General features: G+C 42.1%; 1 protein-coding gene across 3 annotated transcripts in view; it reads left to right on the top strand.

Annotated features, from left to right (window-relative positions):
• The window catches only part of HDX (highly divergent homeobox), a 119,501-nt gene that overhangs the window by 69,643 nt on the left and 33,658 nt on the right, over positions 1–16,200 (top strand). For all 3 annotated transcript variants that reach the window (XM_019521387.1, XM_019521385.1, XM_019521388.1), the window contains 2 exons: positions 8,105–8,312; positions 10,019–10,098. In XM_019521387.1, coding sequence (XP_019376932.1) covers positions 8,105–8,312; positions 10,019–10,098 — 288 coding nt within the window. The remainder of the gene's footprint in view (positions 1–8,104; positions 8,313–10,018; positions 10,099–16,200) is intronic.

A 16,200-nucleotide genomic window follows, 5' to 3' on the forward strand; every position in this document is an offset into this window, starting at 1 on the left:
GGATGAGCACAGAACAACTGCAAATGTTTCCTCATCCTGAAAAAAGGATGCTTTTACCTGAAAGCTTATAAAGAACAATTTTTCCAACTTCGGTTGGTCTAATAGAAGATATTGGATTTACCCAAAGAACCTTGTCTGCCCCAAATATTGGACATTATTAATGGTTTTCTACCAATTATCATTTCAATTCCGGCTAAGAAGGCAGTCTTAGAGTCTGCAAAGTTAGTGTGGTAGATTCCTGTCATTGGGGGAGGGGACAAAAACCCTAGGAATTATTTCATTTGGGTAAGGAGAATATTTGTAATTATATGCTATTGGCACTGGATTTACAGCTCAGTCCTGATACCTTGTTCTGGGTGGACTCAACCATCAGACCAACCACAACTTCTTCCATTTAATTTTTTATTGATTTTATTGATACACAGTGATAACAAATAAGAGTAATGTAGGCAAAGCAAACAAAATAAGCTCTCCCCCTCCACTCTGCCCAATCCTACCTATCTACCAGTGCTGTGGCTTCACAGAGGGATGGTATGCCTGGCCAGTGCACAAGTGCCACCCTGTGGTTCTTTGCTTGAATCTCAGATGTCAGCAGTCTTGGAGGTCAAGGACCAAGGCCCACCCCCCGATGGGGTGGGTGAGATGGACCCTCCTCCCACAGTGTCCTTGGGATCCACCCCATGCTGCTCTGAAAATCCTTCCATTTGTATTCTTGTCTCCCTGATGACTCTTCGTTTTCAGGTACTGTTGATTGGTCTCCCTGTGGTTGTCATATTGTCCATGTTCTGTCCTATCAGCATATCCCTTTGTTTCTCAGACATATATCACATGCAAAATCTTAATTTGGTCATTCCACCGGTACCTTAATTTGGGCATCCCCGACCTCCTAATTTGGTCAGTCCACCAAAACCAGAAATCCCAGGGACTTTACTTCTGGTCCCCACCCAGTGTGATAAAGTTTCTTTGCAGGGGGGATCTTGCTTTTTGGGGTTTTTTTTTTTTAAACTTCAGCTACATCTGAAATTTGTACAAAAGATGGTGAGGCAGGGGACTGTTTGTGCCTGCCACTTTAAGACTTGGGACCAAGCACCCAGCAGGTGCTTAATTGTGACGGCCATTTTAGAACTCTGGCTGCCCATATAAACAGGTCATTTTGCTGCTGGCTGGAGGTGCAGCAACATCACCTGGCTGTGAGGCTTCATGGAACACCCTGGACGTAAGGAAGGAGCTGTAGGGGATGGTCAGGAGGCTCCTGGTCCTGGGCATGACCTAAACCTGCACCCTGCTGGGAGTGGGTGGCCTGGTGGGGCTCTCAGTGGTGTGGGAGCCCCCCAGGAAATGCCAGGCCAGTTACCACCCCAGTGAAAGGCGGGTCGGGGCGCCTTAACCCTGGCTCCCACAACTGGGTGGGTTACCCCCTTGTAGGGTCCAGAAGGTGGACCCCAGCAAGAGAATGGGGCCATAGACTCAGAAACCTGTCTTGACAACCCCCAACTGGTCAATGCTGGGACCAGGACTGGATGGGTCAAAAGGCCAGGGGCCCAGTGCGAGGGACGCCCAGAGCTGAGGGCCTGGGGTTCCAACTGGCCTGGAGGTGAGGCCAGGGCCAGTGTAGCTGAAGGTCCCGGGGGACCACACCCATAAGGGGGAAGCAACTCAGAGAGCTATGCAGCCTAGAATGAAGGCAGAGTAGGCTTCCTGAATGGAGGGATCCAGGTGGTGTTCAAATAGTAGGAGTCTGGGGCCAGAGTGGGACCGGTGATGTTGACAACAGTGGATGCCATCTGTGAGGCATGGGCTGCAGTGTAGGGGAGGAATGGAGCTGCACCTCCTGGCATCGGGGCAAGTAATGAGCAGCCTCCTGCTTATTAAGGTTATTAATTAATTAATTAACATCAAGGCATGGTGGGCGAGAAGGCGGGCATTTGGCTCAGAGTGTCTTATTATTAACATATGCAAGGCAACAAAATAGGGATCTAAATTATTGTAAGTGACTGCTTCAACCATAGGGAAGTCCTCCAAACTCTGCTAGAATAGGACTCCAACCAGCTGTCTCTTTAGTACTCTGTGCTTTAAGCCCCCTCTACACACGCAGGCAATGGGATCTAATGCACAATTACGCCTCCTGCCATGCTGTGTGTTCATGACAGGAGGCATCATTGTGGGGTTGCACATTAGATCCCACTGTGCTTTATTGCGGGTGCAGATGGAGCGTAATCCATGATCTCCCACCCCTGGGGGCTCCACCCACCCCTGAGGCTGGGAGATCACAGCTAGCCCCATGGCTGCCAGGACCCAGATGGGTCCCAGCCCTGGAGGGTGTGCTGCTGGGATCCAGTGTCTGCAGTTGCAGGTCTATGGGTCCCTGCTACATGTGCAAATTAAAGCTTGATAGCAACCAGCTATAAAGTCAGTATATGTTTTTGAGGTCTAACAATAGCTGGTTGGAGATTTTTATTGTGTGATAGTTACTTTGCACGTGTTGTTGGTGTCAAGGTAATTGCACAATCAACCAGTTAATGTGTTTTTAGAAAATGTTAATCCTTTCAGATTATGGTGCATGCATGAGAGGTCACCCAGACCTTTGGCACATATGTCTAGGCAGGAGTTTGGAGGAGTGGAGGCTGCCCAGGCTTTCCATCCCCCCACTTTATGCCACTGAAACAGAACCCAAAGGTCAGAAGTCCAGGCACTTGGTGCTTCCATGCCTGTAGTTGTATAAGTAGCCGAGAATCAAATCTGGGTCTTTTGTGTGGCAGACAAGGATTCTGCCATTGAACCACGAGGAACTCCCAACCAGTTAATAGCACAATACATGTAACATGTCGAGGGGGCCATAGAAATCACCTACAGTGAAACATCTACAGAAAGAAGAACTATTGGCTGTACAGTTATTGCAGTTCTTCAAGATGTATCCTTCCTATGTCTATTCTGCTACCTAACCTATTTACCCTCTGCTTCATTCTAATATTATAAAAGCCTAAGTTTATCCGTCTGTCTGTAATGCTTTCTTCACACTGATTGGCTGATGGAAACAGCCAGTCAAAGTGCTCCAAACATGGGGGAGAACCACCATGATTCCAAAGCTGCTCCAAGGACTGGACAGAGGGTGGGGGAGCTGAGGCCAGCACTGCTGGCCTCAGTTCCCCCATCCTGGTCCCTGAAAGAGGCAGAACAGCAGCAGCATGGAGTGTTAGGTGGTGGCACTCCATCCCAGTCCTCTCCCACCACACCTCGCCCCCGCGTACCCCATCCTTCTCAACAGGCAGTTGGCTACTATGTATATCAGCAATTTGCAAACTGTGGGTTGCCACCCCAACTAGGGTTGCAACATGAGTGGATGGCGTCATGGGGGTGGGGGGCTGTGGGTTGGAAGTGAGGGGTCATGCTGAGGAAAAGTTTGGGAAGCACTGCTCTATATAATCTATGGGAATGATGTTAGAGAACGAACTGGGGTGACTGTTGGTCCTGCAGCACAAGGATAGCTTACATTCACATATGAACTGGCAAATATTCTCCAGTCTCAATACGTGGAATCCATGTATGAAACACTATGGAATAAATAAAAGGACAGCATAAATTCTAGTAGCTGTACGGCTATTTACCCTTCCTTGTAAATTATGAAGTATAACAAAAATGGTTTAATGTGTACGCTTGTTTACATAGAACATTTTAATTTTTATTAATTCTGTTCAGTTCCCATGCTACTTGTAATATATTTTTAAGGAGATAACTTTTCCTCAGTTATTTTTCTATTGAGAAATGTTGCTTTTCTAAAAATATACATGGCCTGTGTATGTAGAGCCATATAAAATGTAGTTTCTGTGGTATAAGGAATCATACCATTATGAAATGTATTGCTTTTCCTTTTTCGCATAAGAATGACATTCACATCTGCTCTGTAAGTTCCATCAGATTCAATCTATCAACGGTCAATGAATTCTCTGGCACAAATGTTACATGAAAATTGTTCTCAGAGGCCTCTGGCCCTTATCCCCTGGTCATTTAAAGGTTCTATGGGATCTGAGCTCCAGTCCCAACAATTGTGCCTTCTGCTGTCCCACACATTGGATCTGATGTCAAGATAGTATCAGCTGAGCCCTTTCTACTTGTCAGTGCAGGATCTTGATCCTGGGCTCCCCCTGCATTAACCAGGTGCCACCAGCCTGGCATGTTCCAGTGCAGTGCAATCAGCTGATTGTTGGCACTGGCCCTGGGGCAGCCATGAATCTGCTACAGGTTCATAGTTTCATAGTAGCTAGGGTCAGGAGGGACCTGAACAGATCATCTAGCCTGACCCCCTGCTACAGGCAGGAACTAATGCTGGGTTCACAAGACCCCAGACAGGTGATCATCCAACCTTCTCTCGAATTTGCCCAAGGTAGGGCGAGGACCACTTCCCTGGAAAGTTGGTTCCAGATTTTGGCCACCCTAACTGCAAAAAACTGCCTTCTGATCTCTAACCTAAACCTATTCTCCATCAGCTTATTACCATTGTTCTTCGTCACCCCAGGTGGTTCTGGGGAGAAAAGGGCTCTACCTATTTGCTGTTGATCTCCCCTGATGAGTTTGTAGGCAGCCACCAGGTCCCCCCTCAGCCTTCTCTTGCTGAGGCTGAACAGGTTCAGGTCCCTCAGTCTCTCCTTATGGGGCCTGTCCTGGTGCCCTCTCACCAAGCGGGTGGCCTTCCTCTGAACCCTCTCCAGGTGGGCCACATCCCTTTTGAAGTGTGGCGCCCAGTACTGGACGCAGTACTCCAAGTGCAGCCTAACCAAAGTCACATAGAGGGGGAGTATCACCTCTCTGGACGGGCTTGAGATGCATCTTTGGATGCATGACAAGGTATGGCTGGCCTTGCTGGCTGCGGTCTGGCATTGGCGGCTCATGTTCATCTTGGAGTCAGTAATGACACGAAGATCCCATTCCGCCTCTGGGCTTTCAAGAGAGGAACTCCCCAGCCTGTATGTGTGCTGTAGATTCCTTCTCCCAAGGTGCAGCACCCTGCATGTGTCTACGTTGAACCCCATCCTATTCTCATCTGCCCACTTTTGTAGTCTGTCTAAATCTATTTGTACCCTCTCTCTCCCTTCAAGTGTGTCCACCTTGCCCCACATCTTAGTGTCATCAGCAAAGTTGGACAGCATGCTTTCCACCCCCTCATCCAAGTTGCTGATAAAGATTTAAGGTGCTATACAAACAAGTCACAAAGAAGTTCTACCTTGTATGTGAAACATTCTTTTGGCTGTTTGCCATTATATGGTCCTGGGCATGACCGCAAATTGTGTCCAACTGGAGGGCCTGGTGGCAGTTTGGTGGGGCTACTTGTGGCGGGGGAGCTTCTATAAAATACCACAATGTTGCAATCTCCAGAGTGAGTATAAGATGCTTCAAAACCCTGTCCCTCACTGCCTTATTGGGTACTCCTTGGTTGGAGAAAGGCTAAGGGACATCACCCTGACAGAAATATGCCCTCACTGAGGCTCTAGGCAGTCAGCAGCAGTTCTTATCTGTTGCTTTCTGGCAGAACCTACAGCCATCGAGGCATTGAATGTCTGTACTCAGTCTGGCCTTTAGATTCTGTTTCAGTGGCGTAAAGCAGTCATGTTCTTGGGCAATCTCCACTGCTCCATACTCTTGCTTGGGCATACATGTCGAAGATCTTGGGATAGTCATAGGACTCCATAAAAACAGATTCATCAGGCACCTGACTAGACCTCTTACATGTACACCATGATCCAGAGATTGACTGTTGCCTACTTTGATGTCTTAAATTGGGTGCACGTGTAAAACCCTTGCCATTTATGCTGTGATTAACACAATAATTATGGCATAAAAGTAACATATAGAGGTATCCTGAGTCACTGAAGGTTGTAACTTATTGTACATATTTAAGCCTCTACATTGTCTTTCAAGTGTTTTCCAAGGCACCAAAAACTAAACAAGTTGTTTCATGGTATTCTCAGACACATGAATGCTGTGCCAATCATTCATTAAAGTGCCCAATACTTTTTCATTTTTTTTCTGGTTACTGTAGATTGCCTAGCTTCTTGTGGCTAATAAGGTTGTTTCTTTTTATTCTCTCTCCTGACTGACGTATACCAAAAGTTAGTGTCTGGTGAACAGAATAAATGGCGTATTGTTATACTTGGATATCAGACTTCTGAATGTTCTGGGAGGAAAAGGATAATGCAGCTTAACTTGTATTCAGATGCATCTCAGTGCATTGCTCCATAATATCCACTATCAAGTGATGCGTGCTACAGGAAAGCCTATAAATAAATGACACATTTACTTTCCAAATTTAAATCAGTACATTTCAGAAGCATATGCATGTATTTCACAAGGCTTGTTTAATATACAGCATTTAATATGTGGTTCTGTTTTCTGCTTTTCAAAAACTCTGCAAAATAAGTAATTCAAAAGAAAAATAAACAGTCTGTCTTGTCCATATGTTCCAAATAATTCTTGCAGTGTTTTTTCAATACTTCACATTAGAAGAGGATGAATAGTCACTCACTTTTAAACATAGGAAAAATACATTGTGACAATGTAGAAGGCATACAAATATTAGTTCTAAGAACTACTTAATTAAGTAATTAAAAAAAAAACAGTGCAATTTGGTGCACTATTTTCTTTAAAAAAAAAAAAAAAGACAAAAAAAAAAAGACCAGAACACCAAATGTACTGCATGTTGAGAACTCTAATAACTACAATGTGGGACTATTGTACATTCTCATGAATATGCAGATTGCAGGTAGATCCCATTCTATTAAAAATATATTAGCCTAAAACAATTAAAAACATTACCAAGCTAAGTGAAGATATATTGTTTCAAGGGAATTGTTTTTAGAAAGGAATAATGTAATGAAATAATCTAAGACAAGAAGTCTGGTGGACCTTTGATTTAATGGGAAAAGCTGAGAAAAAATGACTGGATGTGGGCGTGGTGGGGGAGAGGTAGTGCTGGAAATTTGGACTGCAAGCCATGGTAAAGGAAGGTTACAATTAGCCGCTGAGCAAGGTGAGTAGAACTAGGATCTAGTCTGACGAGGAGAAAAAGGGGCTTGGAAAAGTAGCCAAGAAGGGATGAAGGAAGAGACTAGGAAGAGAAGATGTATTTAGGGGAGGCTGGGCCTGTGGAACAGAAACAGTAGATGAGAGAGACTGGTCAGATGAGAAGTGATGAGCCACCTTAATTCTGGCATTTGGGATTGTTGAGTGCTTCACTTTGCAACCTTGCTAATGTCCTTTTAATGTAGTTTTCTGTCTACAGTATAGGACAGAGTAAGCATGCTCATAATTTTTGCATATCCATTGTGTTTTGATACCCCTGAGTATAAGTTTATCTTTCAAAGAGTATGGTAATTTAGATTACCTGAAAGGAATGTAAGGCAATAGTGCTGTGCAATTTTGAGTCAGCTCTTAGAGTCTTTGATCCTAGAGCAGTTTCAGTTGCTAACATTTTTTAAAGCAGGGGTGTCAAAGATATGGTGTTCAGAGCCACGTCATCCAGCTCACAGGGCTGCTGGGGTGACTGGGAATGCGAGGCAAAACCCACCACCAAATTCCATGGTATGGCTACAGATGTATTCCAGCATTGGTAGAGCAAGACGTGGCCGTTAATCTCTGCAGCTCCCTTGCCTGACCCAAAGGTTCAAGCACCACAGCTTTTAACAAAGCTGCTGATTGTTTCACTGCTGCATCTGGATCCAGCCTGCAGGGGCGGGGGGGCAAGTAAATTTGACAGCCCTAATTTAAAGTGTTCTTAAGAATGTCCCTGTTATATCTGATTATCAAAAATTAATAAAGCCATCATTTGCAACAAAGAAAAACATGAATCCAGTAGCGTTCTGACAATGCCCAGTTTCTCCTGGCTATGACTACTATGTAAAATGCCAGGAGACTTAAAGGATTCCTTGGAAAATACCAAGGCAGGCAGATCCACTCAGTTTATCTTTATTTCAGTGGCATGCGGTGCAGAACAGAAAGAACAGAGCCAAAGATCTTGCCTTCTGTAACATAGATACGTTTCTTTCTCTTCATTTCAGGCCTGTAGTTTATGTTCTAGATTCTTATGTTATCCATTTGTATCTCTCTTTAAAAGACTTGGATTGGAAACAGAAGACGGAAATATCGTTTAATGGGGATTGAAGTCCCACCCCCTAGAGGAGGCCCTGCTGATTTCTCTGATCAATCAGAATTTGGTACTAAATCATCACTTACTCCAGGAGAAGAAATTGCTACCGAAGTGAGTGATGATAATGATAGGAATGATGAAGTATCAATCTGCTTATCGGAAGGAAGTTCACAAGGTAATTGAAGCTGTCGTTATTACTCTGTATCCTTTTTTTTCCCATTAGATGCACTTCATATGATTTTTAATCCTGTCTGACATACACATTCTAAAATGTCTGAAATAATTGCTTTTCTGACATGGACAGGTATTAAGAAATTCAGACCTCTGTTTTGTTAGTCACAGTCATAAGCTGATATGGCAGGGGCAAGGTTTTTTTATATTTATTTAGGTAGTTATGTAGATTTATACAAGCTGTAGTAAGAGTATGAATTTATTCTTTTGGCATCCTTTAAAAAAATGCACAAAAATAAGCTAACAAGTCAGTTCTCTTCAGTCAGTTCAGATGCATAATCAGGTCAGTGAAGTCAGGTTATAGCAAAAACAGAAATTCTAGCCTAAGCACTTTCTAAGATGGCTTGGATGTCTCTTTGCCAGCTAGGTAATAATCAGGAGAATTGGATGGCAGAGTCTGTAGTACTAGGCTTTGGTAAGAGTACATATGCATTTGCACATATTTTGCATGTATGCGTTTGTACACATGTCTGAATAAATGTGTATTCCCACTCTTGCAATTTCATTATTCTGAATGCTGAAAGGGAATAGAAGACAAGCTGATTTATGTCATACAGAAGAGAATGACCAAAGCAAGTCACCCGTGTCTCCCTTTCCTTCTCCTCCTTTTAATTAAAACTCTGGGCCCTAAGGCAGATGAACTCTACTATTTTTTACATTTCACTGACTCTGTATGTTCAGCTAATTGCTCCCAGCATTTCTGATTAGAAGAGATCAATAAGGCCTGCACTTCTAGACTAAAAGGGATGCTATTTTAATGCATGCTATGGCAGTCAGATTTGATCTTGTCTGTCTGTTTGAGCAATTTAGAGGAAAGAGTTGGAGAAATTGAGAACTGTTAGGAACAAACTTGTGATGATGTCTTTGTCAAACACCACTCTAAGGAATAAAAGAAGATGATACCGAATTGGGTAAAAGTATTGAAAGCCAAGTAAAATGCAAAGCTCTTAGAATCTTTGACATGCCTGAGGGTGAATGAACTGCTCTAATAGTTTAAAATGCAAGATGACTGTTCATCGAGCTAGGCATTTTGAAACTCGGGATACAGCTTTAAGGGATACAGGCAATGAGAAGAAGCTTATAAGGTTTATGGAACCACAGGACAAGTGCAGGATTTCCTTACCAACTAAGAGTGAAAGGGAGATTATATATTCTAACAGAAGGATTATTTTCCTTCTTGTCCCAACTTCAAAATAAATTGAGCTGCAGTTAAACAGTTCTGGAAGATAAATACAATGGGTGTACCAACAATAATTAATTATTTGATAAAATAACAGTTACCACAGCCTTCCCAAGTTTGCAAAAAAGTTTCTGAATTTACAAATAAGACCTCAGTGATAGTTTACTTTAATGCAAATAATCCTTAAGACTTTCTTTAATGAAAAATCTCCTGCCAGCTCTAGTGTCAAACTCTCAGACTGAAGTTGTAAATACGGAAATGTTGGTGTTTGATGTAGGAGGTTAACAGGAATTATGTTTGTCTTCTCAAGGCATGGTGATTTGAAATGTTGTACAGTCCCTTTTGGTTTAAAAATCATAGAAGATGTCACCCTGTAGTAAATTTTACACAAATCCATGAAAAAATGCACTAAAGATACTAAACTTAAAACCTAGGAAAAAATAAAAGAGCAAATGTATTTGTTTCTGCAGAAGAAGCCAATGAAGCTCTTCAAAGTGAAGATATTGGCCATAAAGAAGAGGATCAAAATCCAGTATCTGCAGATAATGTGGTATATACAGTTTTCGTAACCTAGTTATTCAGTCTTTTATTACTGTTGACAAAGTATTCCAAAGGCAGAGCTTTTTGTATAGTGAAAATTTCAGTTGACTATTCTGTTAAAAAGAAACTCTTTTTATAACATAAACAGTAAAGACAGTACTAATTGATAAAAGTGTCGCATTCAAGGGAAAAAAAATATTTTCATATAATTTCAGGAGCAGAAATCTTGCGCTTTAGGAGTCAACTTGTGTGAAAGTACATGTCTCCATAATAGCTTCTGATACCAGAGGCCTTGAGTTTAAATCTTTACTTGGCCAAGTGGTTGAGTACTGTAATCTTTTCTTAGTTTCTGTTTGGGTACAAAACCAGTCTTGGCATCTGGCATGAAATGGAAAGAAGAATGGCAAAGAACAAGCCTGTATTCTTGCACTTTGGGGTGCAACACATTTTAGTTTTACAAAATATTTTTACAAGATGCAAGTAAGAATGAGCAAATATATAAAATAATGAAGATATCAATAAAAAAATATTACTTTGAGTAGCTTAGACCAAGTGAGGAGGCCAGGTCTCTCCAGCTGCTTATCTACAGAGTTCATACAGACTTTGTTAGTATTTAATTCAGAACTGCATAGGTAGAGTACTTTTAAAATTGCATTAGTACTGCAAATGAAACTTGCATTATAGATGTGGGGTGGAAATTAAAACCCTTTCCCCTTTTATCATTGAAAATATGGACTGTTTTAAAAGAAGATACAGCGCAGAACGGCTGTAATGTGGCAAAAGAGCATGGTGGCATTAAGTATTGACATTGTATTGGAAACTTATCTCTTCAGAAGGGTTGTGCCAGGTATGCTGGAAGCGTATTCTGTCCAATTCATACTAGTTTAGTAGGTAAACATGAAAAAATTTCACAGAAGTTGTGATGTTTAGCCTTTGATCCTGCAAGGAATTAATATTTGATGGCAGAACTCCACCCATAAAAAGTATTTGGGACTGTAGCATTATTTGATCTGCAGCTACTCAGATGTTCTGTGAAGAAGAACAAGTCTTGATGCTGCTGAAACTTAATTATATGCTTCATTATAATGTGTTTAATAGTGTTTAATAATTATGCTTTGAAAATCGTAGCCTCAAACCTAGTGTCCTGCATGATAATTTTCATGGAAGTTCATCATTGACTACATAGAGTGCACTGTTTCTACCACTGATGAATGTGATCCATGTGGTTTTACTAGCTATTTTTATACTTATGTTAAGCAAAATGTCAGATTTTATCTGTGTGTATTCACTTAATTTGGTGAAAATTCTTTAACTTTTTCAAGCATAAATTCAATTAGGAATGTTAGGCTATAACACACACATGCTTTATTGGGCAACACAGATGTTGCCTATTGTCATGAGCTGGGGCAAGGCAGCACAATATGTGTGCTGAGTGTGTGTGTCTGCAAGCAGGGAACCTTGGTAGGTGTTCCCAGGGCTTCAGGGGCCTGATCCTACATGGAAATTCTCAGGGCTCATAGGATCAGGGCCCTGAACTCTGGGTGCACCTACCTGGGGTAGCTGGAGAGGGTGAACATCTCTCACAAAAAAAAAAAGCACACTTCTTTTTCCACCTGCCTTTGCGACCAAAATTTTGGGCATTTGTGACGTAACAAAGGGGCATGAATATCTCTTTGCTTGGGTTTTGTGCCACCATAAAAATGTTTATGATTGTACAAAGACAGTGTCTGTTTGCATCCTTAGAGATCAGTGTTATAATCCTACTTTAAATATAAATTATTTCAATCACTGCATAGTACTAACTAGTATAATCACGTTTCGTGCTTTTTTTTTCTTTTTTTTTTTTTTACAGTGTTTAGCGCCACATACGTGGTGTTTTGCAGTGTCTTAATTTTTTTAGGAAAGTCTCAGTGAAGTGAGAAGAATAATATTGAAAGTGTGTTGTGATAGGATAAAGCATGTCAAGTTTATGGATTTTTACAGTGCCCATGAGGTGTTTTTTTTTGTATTTTTATTCATATTTAAATTAGATTTCTACCAGATGGAATGAATGTAAATCAGTTAGTGGTAGGAGGCTGGTATTCTTGCCAAGAGAGATAAACTGCAAACAGCTGAAACCATATATTTTGCTCCTTTTTTGGATGAGAAAAGTGATGAAGCAATGCTGTTAGAAGAAGCTTTTATTCAACTATACTTCACTGCTTCAATTAGTATTTATCCTTTATGGGTTAATTCATAATAAACATAAGCTGTTTTTAACATTGTTTAATAAATCTCAGGCAGGGGCTCAAGGACTCCTGTTAGTACCTTCATACAAAAGTGCTCAGGAAATCTCTCAGCTCAGAGAAAGTTCTTTGCAACACAAATATTATTTTCTACACCAGTTCTCTGCATCCTGCCTGCATTTTATCCAATAGAAGTTTCCTCTTAACGTGGCTAGGTGTTTTACAGTCCCAGTATGTCCAGCACCTTTTTCAAGGTATCTGGTATACCCAGCTGGTAACTGCCATCACTTGCTGATTATTCACATCTAAACAGTATTTCATTTTTAAGCTTTAGATTTTCATACCACCAGAAGGGTATTCTACAAATGGAATTACTATGCTAATGGCGTTATTATGATTTTCTAAACAGATGCTACATTTACCAAATGGTTTTCCAGTCATACAGTATGCTGATATCAGATTTTGGAATGTCCTTAGCTGCTGTTTCAGCAGCTGGACCAGTGTCATTTGCCCTCTTGTAAATTACAGGAAGAGAGGAGGCAGCTGTTTCTTCCTAAACATGGTCTTTCTCTTGAATAGCCACATCCTTGCTCTGCTGCTTAGGGCTGTGTTTGATCTTAGCATCTAAACAAGGCTGCCTGGACAGTGCCTGTGGTCAGGACTATGTGTGACAGTGAACTCTGGCAAGCTGCTCCTCAGGATCCCTCAGTCTAAACTGCCACTGCATGGGTGCATGGTCTGTCTGTCCTGCCTACAAATTTCCTTCATGCAAATAGTGGTAGAAAATATTCAAATGATTTAAACATTGCTAGAAGTTCCTTTACTGTAATAAGCTACTGCCCTTGAGTGCTTTGTGTTCTCGTTTCAATAAGTCCCTAAACTTAAAGCACCAACATTTTGGCCCAGTATGAAAGCTGTTTTGAAATATGGGTAAGCTGAGACAGGAGCCATTAAAAGAGTCTTTTTCAGTTCTGAAAATGGTAAATCACATACTGACAACTGAAGTGGTTTTCCTTTCTCACCCAGCTAGACAGTGATTTTGCAATATTGGCAAACCCATAAACAAACCTTCTGTGCTAGGAGCAGGGCCCTACAAAACTCTGTCCATCTGTGGGTATCTGGGGAGTGGGCCAGTCAGTTCTGCCAGCCTCTGTTTTCTTTCTGTCAGTGACTATTCTCTCCTTGCTGATTCAGTGCCCAAAGTAAATTACCTTTTTTTTGAAGCCAGATGCATTTCTGTAGGTCCAATTTCATATTGGCAGCTTTAAGTTTATCACAAACCGTTTCAAAATGGAACAGTTTGGTTTTTTGTTCAAAACATTGAAGCATGCACCAGGATATCCTATACATATAACAAACAGGATGAAAATGGTATGCCATGTAATATCCTTTCCAATGCAGTTGATGCATTGCACACACTAAAAGCCATCTCTTTAAATTACTGTGGGTCTTGCCCTACTGTAAAAGGCAGCCTTTTCCCTGTTCTTTGGATCTGCTTTCACTTGCTATGTTCCAGTCTGGAAAACCAGACTGAACCTGCTACAGCATCCAGTGTATCCGCTTGCTGTTTATAGTAGCAGCTAAGAAGGACCTTCATTTAATTTTCTGTAGCCCTCACCAAGGCAGATGCTGCCACCTTCTTTGTTCCTTAGCCAGAACTAGGGTGATGCCTGAAGGAATGCCTGAAGTCTCTATTATATGTTTCTCTGGTACATTTCCTCTATTGGCTGTTAGCCTGCTTCCCTTTTGCCTATGGTAAATGATAAGGTGGCTACATAATGGGCCAGTGTCCCCCATTCAATGCAATGCAGCTTATGGTGTTCTTGCAATAGGAGGATAATTCCTGATTCCTAATCAGAAATAGACTGTTTTGCTGTTTCTCTTATTTCAGTGTACAGGATCGCACGAGAAAAAAACCAGTAAAAACCCTGGGAACTCCCCTTGACCCACTTCCCCTTTGTAGTTTTCTTCTTTACCAGCATTTACTAGATCTAGTGCTTCAGATTTCCAACCACAATTCCCTTCTGTACAATTTGTTGCTTACCAGAAATATTGAGCAAAAGAACAGGAATCTGTTCTGCTTGAATTCACAAGCACTTTAACAGCTTAGAGTCCCTTGAGAATCCCTGAGTCTCAGAACAGCTTTCAGCTACTCCTTTTGCTGGAAAGCTCTCCCAACATACAGGTACTTTGTATCTATCCCTGGAGGCAGGATAACTTGTGTACTGCTGTCAGTTGCCAATTAATCTTTTTTTTTAATTTGGGCCACATCATTAAAAAGAATTTCCCCAGACAATTTGTGGTATGACACCAAGGTAAAGGGGTGTCTCCTACCCTTCTGGGTATGTCTGGTCTCATGCTTATGTTTGAACCAGTGACCTCTACTATTTTTATATTTCATTTGCCGTGTGTGTGTGTGTATAATATTCAGTAGCTGAAGATCCCATTATTATTTAACTTCCCAGGGCTAAACAAAGACTATGGGGTTATCTTTGAACCACTGGACTTTGCCCCTTCAGTTTACAGTCTTCCCCATTTTTGAACTGGGAAAGAGACTTTCATTTGGCTGTTGTGATACTTGGGTCTAATTGGCCTTATATTTAAAACAGTTCTGCTTTGCAGCAGTCAGTCCTTTCTCATACTAATACAGTACCTTTCACTGGACTGCCTGCCTTAATTTTTTTGCATTATTCTCAGTTTATTTTGTTTTTACAAACTGTATTTTATTATTTTTCCAGTTTAAAAAAATGTATCTTAACCAAATTAGAATTGCCCATCATAAATATTATACTTGGGACTTTAGAGATACAGGGCTCAAGGTAATCAGCATTTATCTTCCTTAGTAGAAGCTACTGACTCTTGTGGTGAACCACTGTACAGAATGCTTTAAGTTCCATGGCAAATTCCACAGCTTCTTGGAGAGTCTTTGGTCTCTGTTCACTGATTTTGATCTACGAGTCTAAGTCCAGCTTAGTGTCTGTACACTAGTCTGTTACCAGCTGTCCTGAAAAGCATCAGTGGAATCTGGATATGTAGGAACATTCTGTGGCCTCTGCCAGTTCACAGGAGCTCTTTCTCTCCCCCTTCTTCTCCAAGTTCTCTGTTTTATTGTGGTCAGCTTAGACTGGCTGGCTCCAAACCAGATGTCATGAACTTGATAGGACATTAGAATGGAAAAGGCCTCCTGGGCCATCCTGAGTCATAGAATCATAGAAAATTAGGTTTGGAAGGGACGGCAGGAGGTTATCTAGTCTAATCCCCTGCTCAAAGCAGGACCACATTCCCAACTAGATCATCCCAGCCAAGGCTTAGTCTAGCCCAGTCTTAAAAACCTCCAAGGATGGAGATTCCACCACCTCTCTGGGCAGCCTGTTCCAGCACTTTTACTGTCCTCCTAGTGAGAAAGTTCTTCCTAATATCTAACCTAAACTCCCCTTTGCTGCAACTTGAAACCATTGCTCCTTGTTCTGCTATCTGCCACTATCGAGAGCAGTCAAGCTTAGGGGTGGGCAAAATAAGTCCCACAGGCCAAATCTGACCCACCCAGGGATTCTCTCTGGCCTGTGATGGGTCCCTTGGTCCTGCCCAGGCCAGGATGCCCAGCGACACTAGATACATCTGCCAAGATAGCAAAGGCAGTTGCTAGCTTCCGAGCCAGAGCCCCAGCACCAAGGCAGCCACTCCGGCCCCAGCAATCAGAGAAAGAATCGGTGTCCAACACGGGCTGTAAGGCAAGCCCACATGCTGGGAGCCTTGGGACAGGAGCCTGGCAACAACCAACTGCATTCATGGAGCTGCTGCTCCCAATCACCTCTACTGCACAATGTCTCCAGCACAGCCCCAGTTTTGCGGCTCCTCCCCAGCACTTGCCATCCAATGTGCCCCGC

The sequence above is a fragment of the Gavialis gangeticus genome, unplaced genomic scaffold (assembly GCF_001723915.1).
Source record: "Gavialis gangeticus isolate Ggan-Ray unplaced genomic scaffold, GavGan_comp1, whole genome shotgun sequence".
Classification (NCBI taxonomy): Eukaryota; Metazoa; Chordata; order Crocodylia; family Gavialidae; genus Gavialis; species Gavialis gangeticus.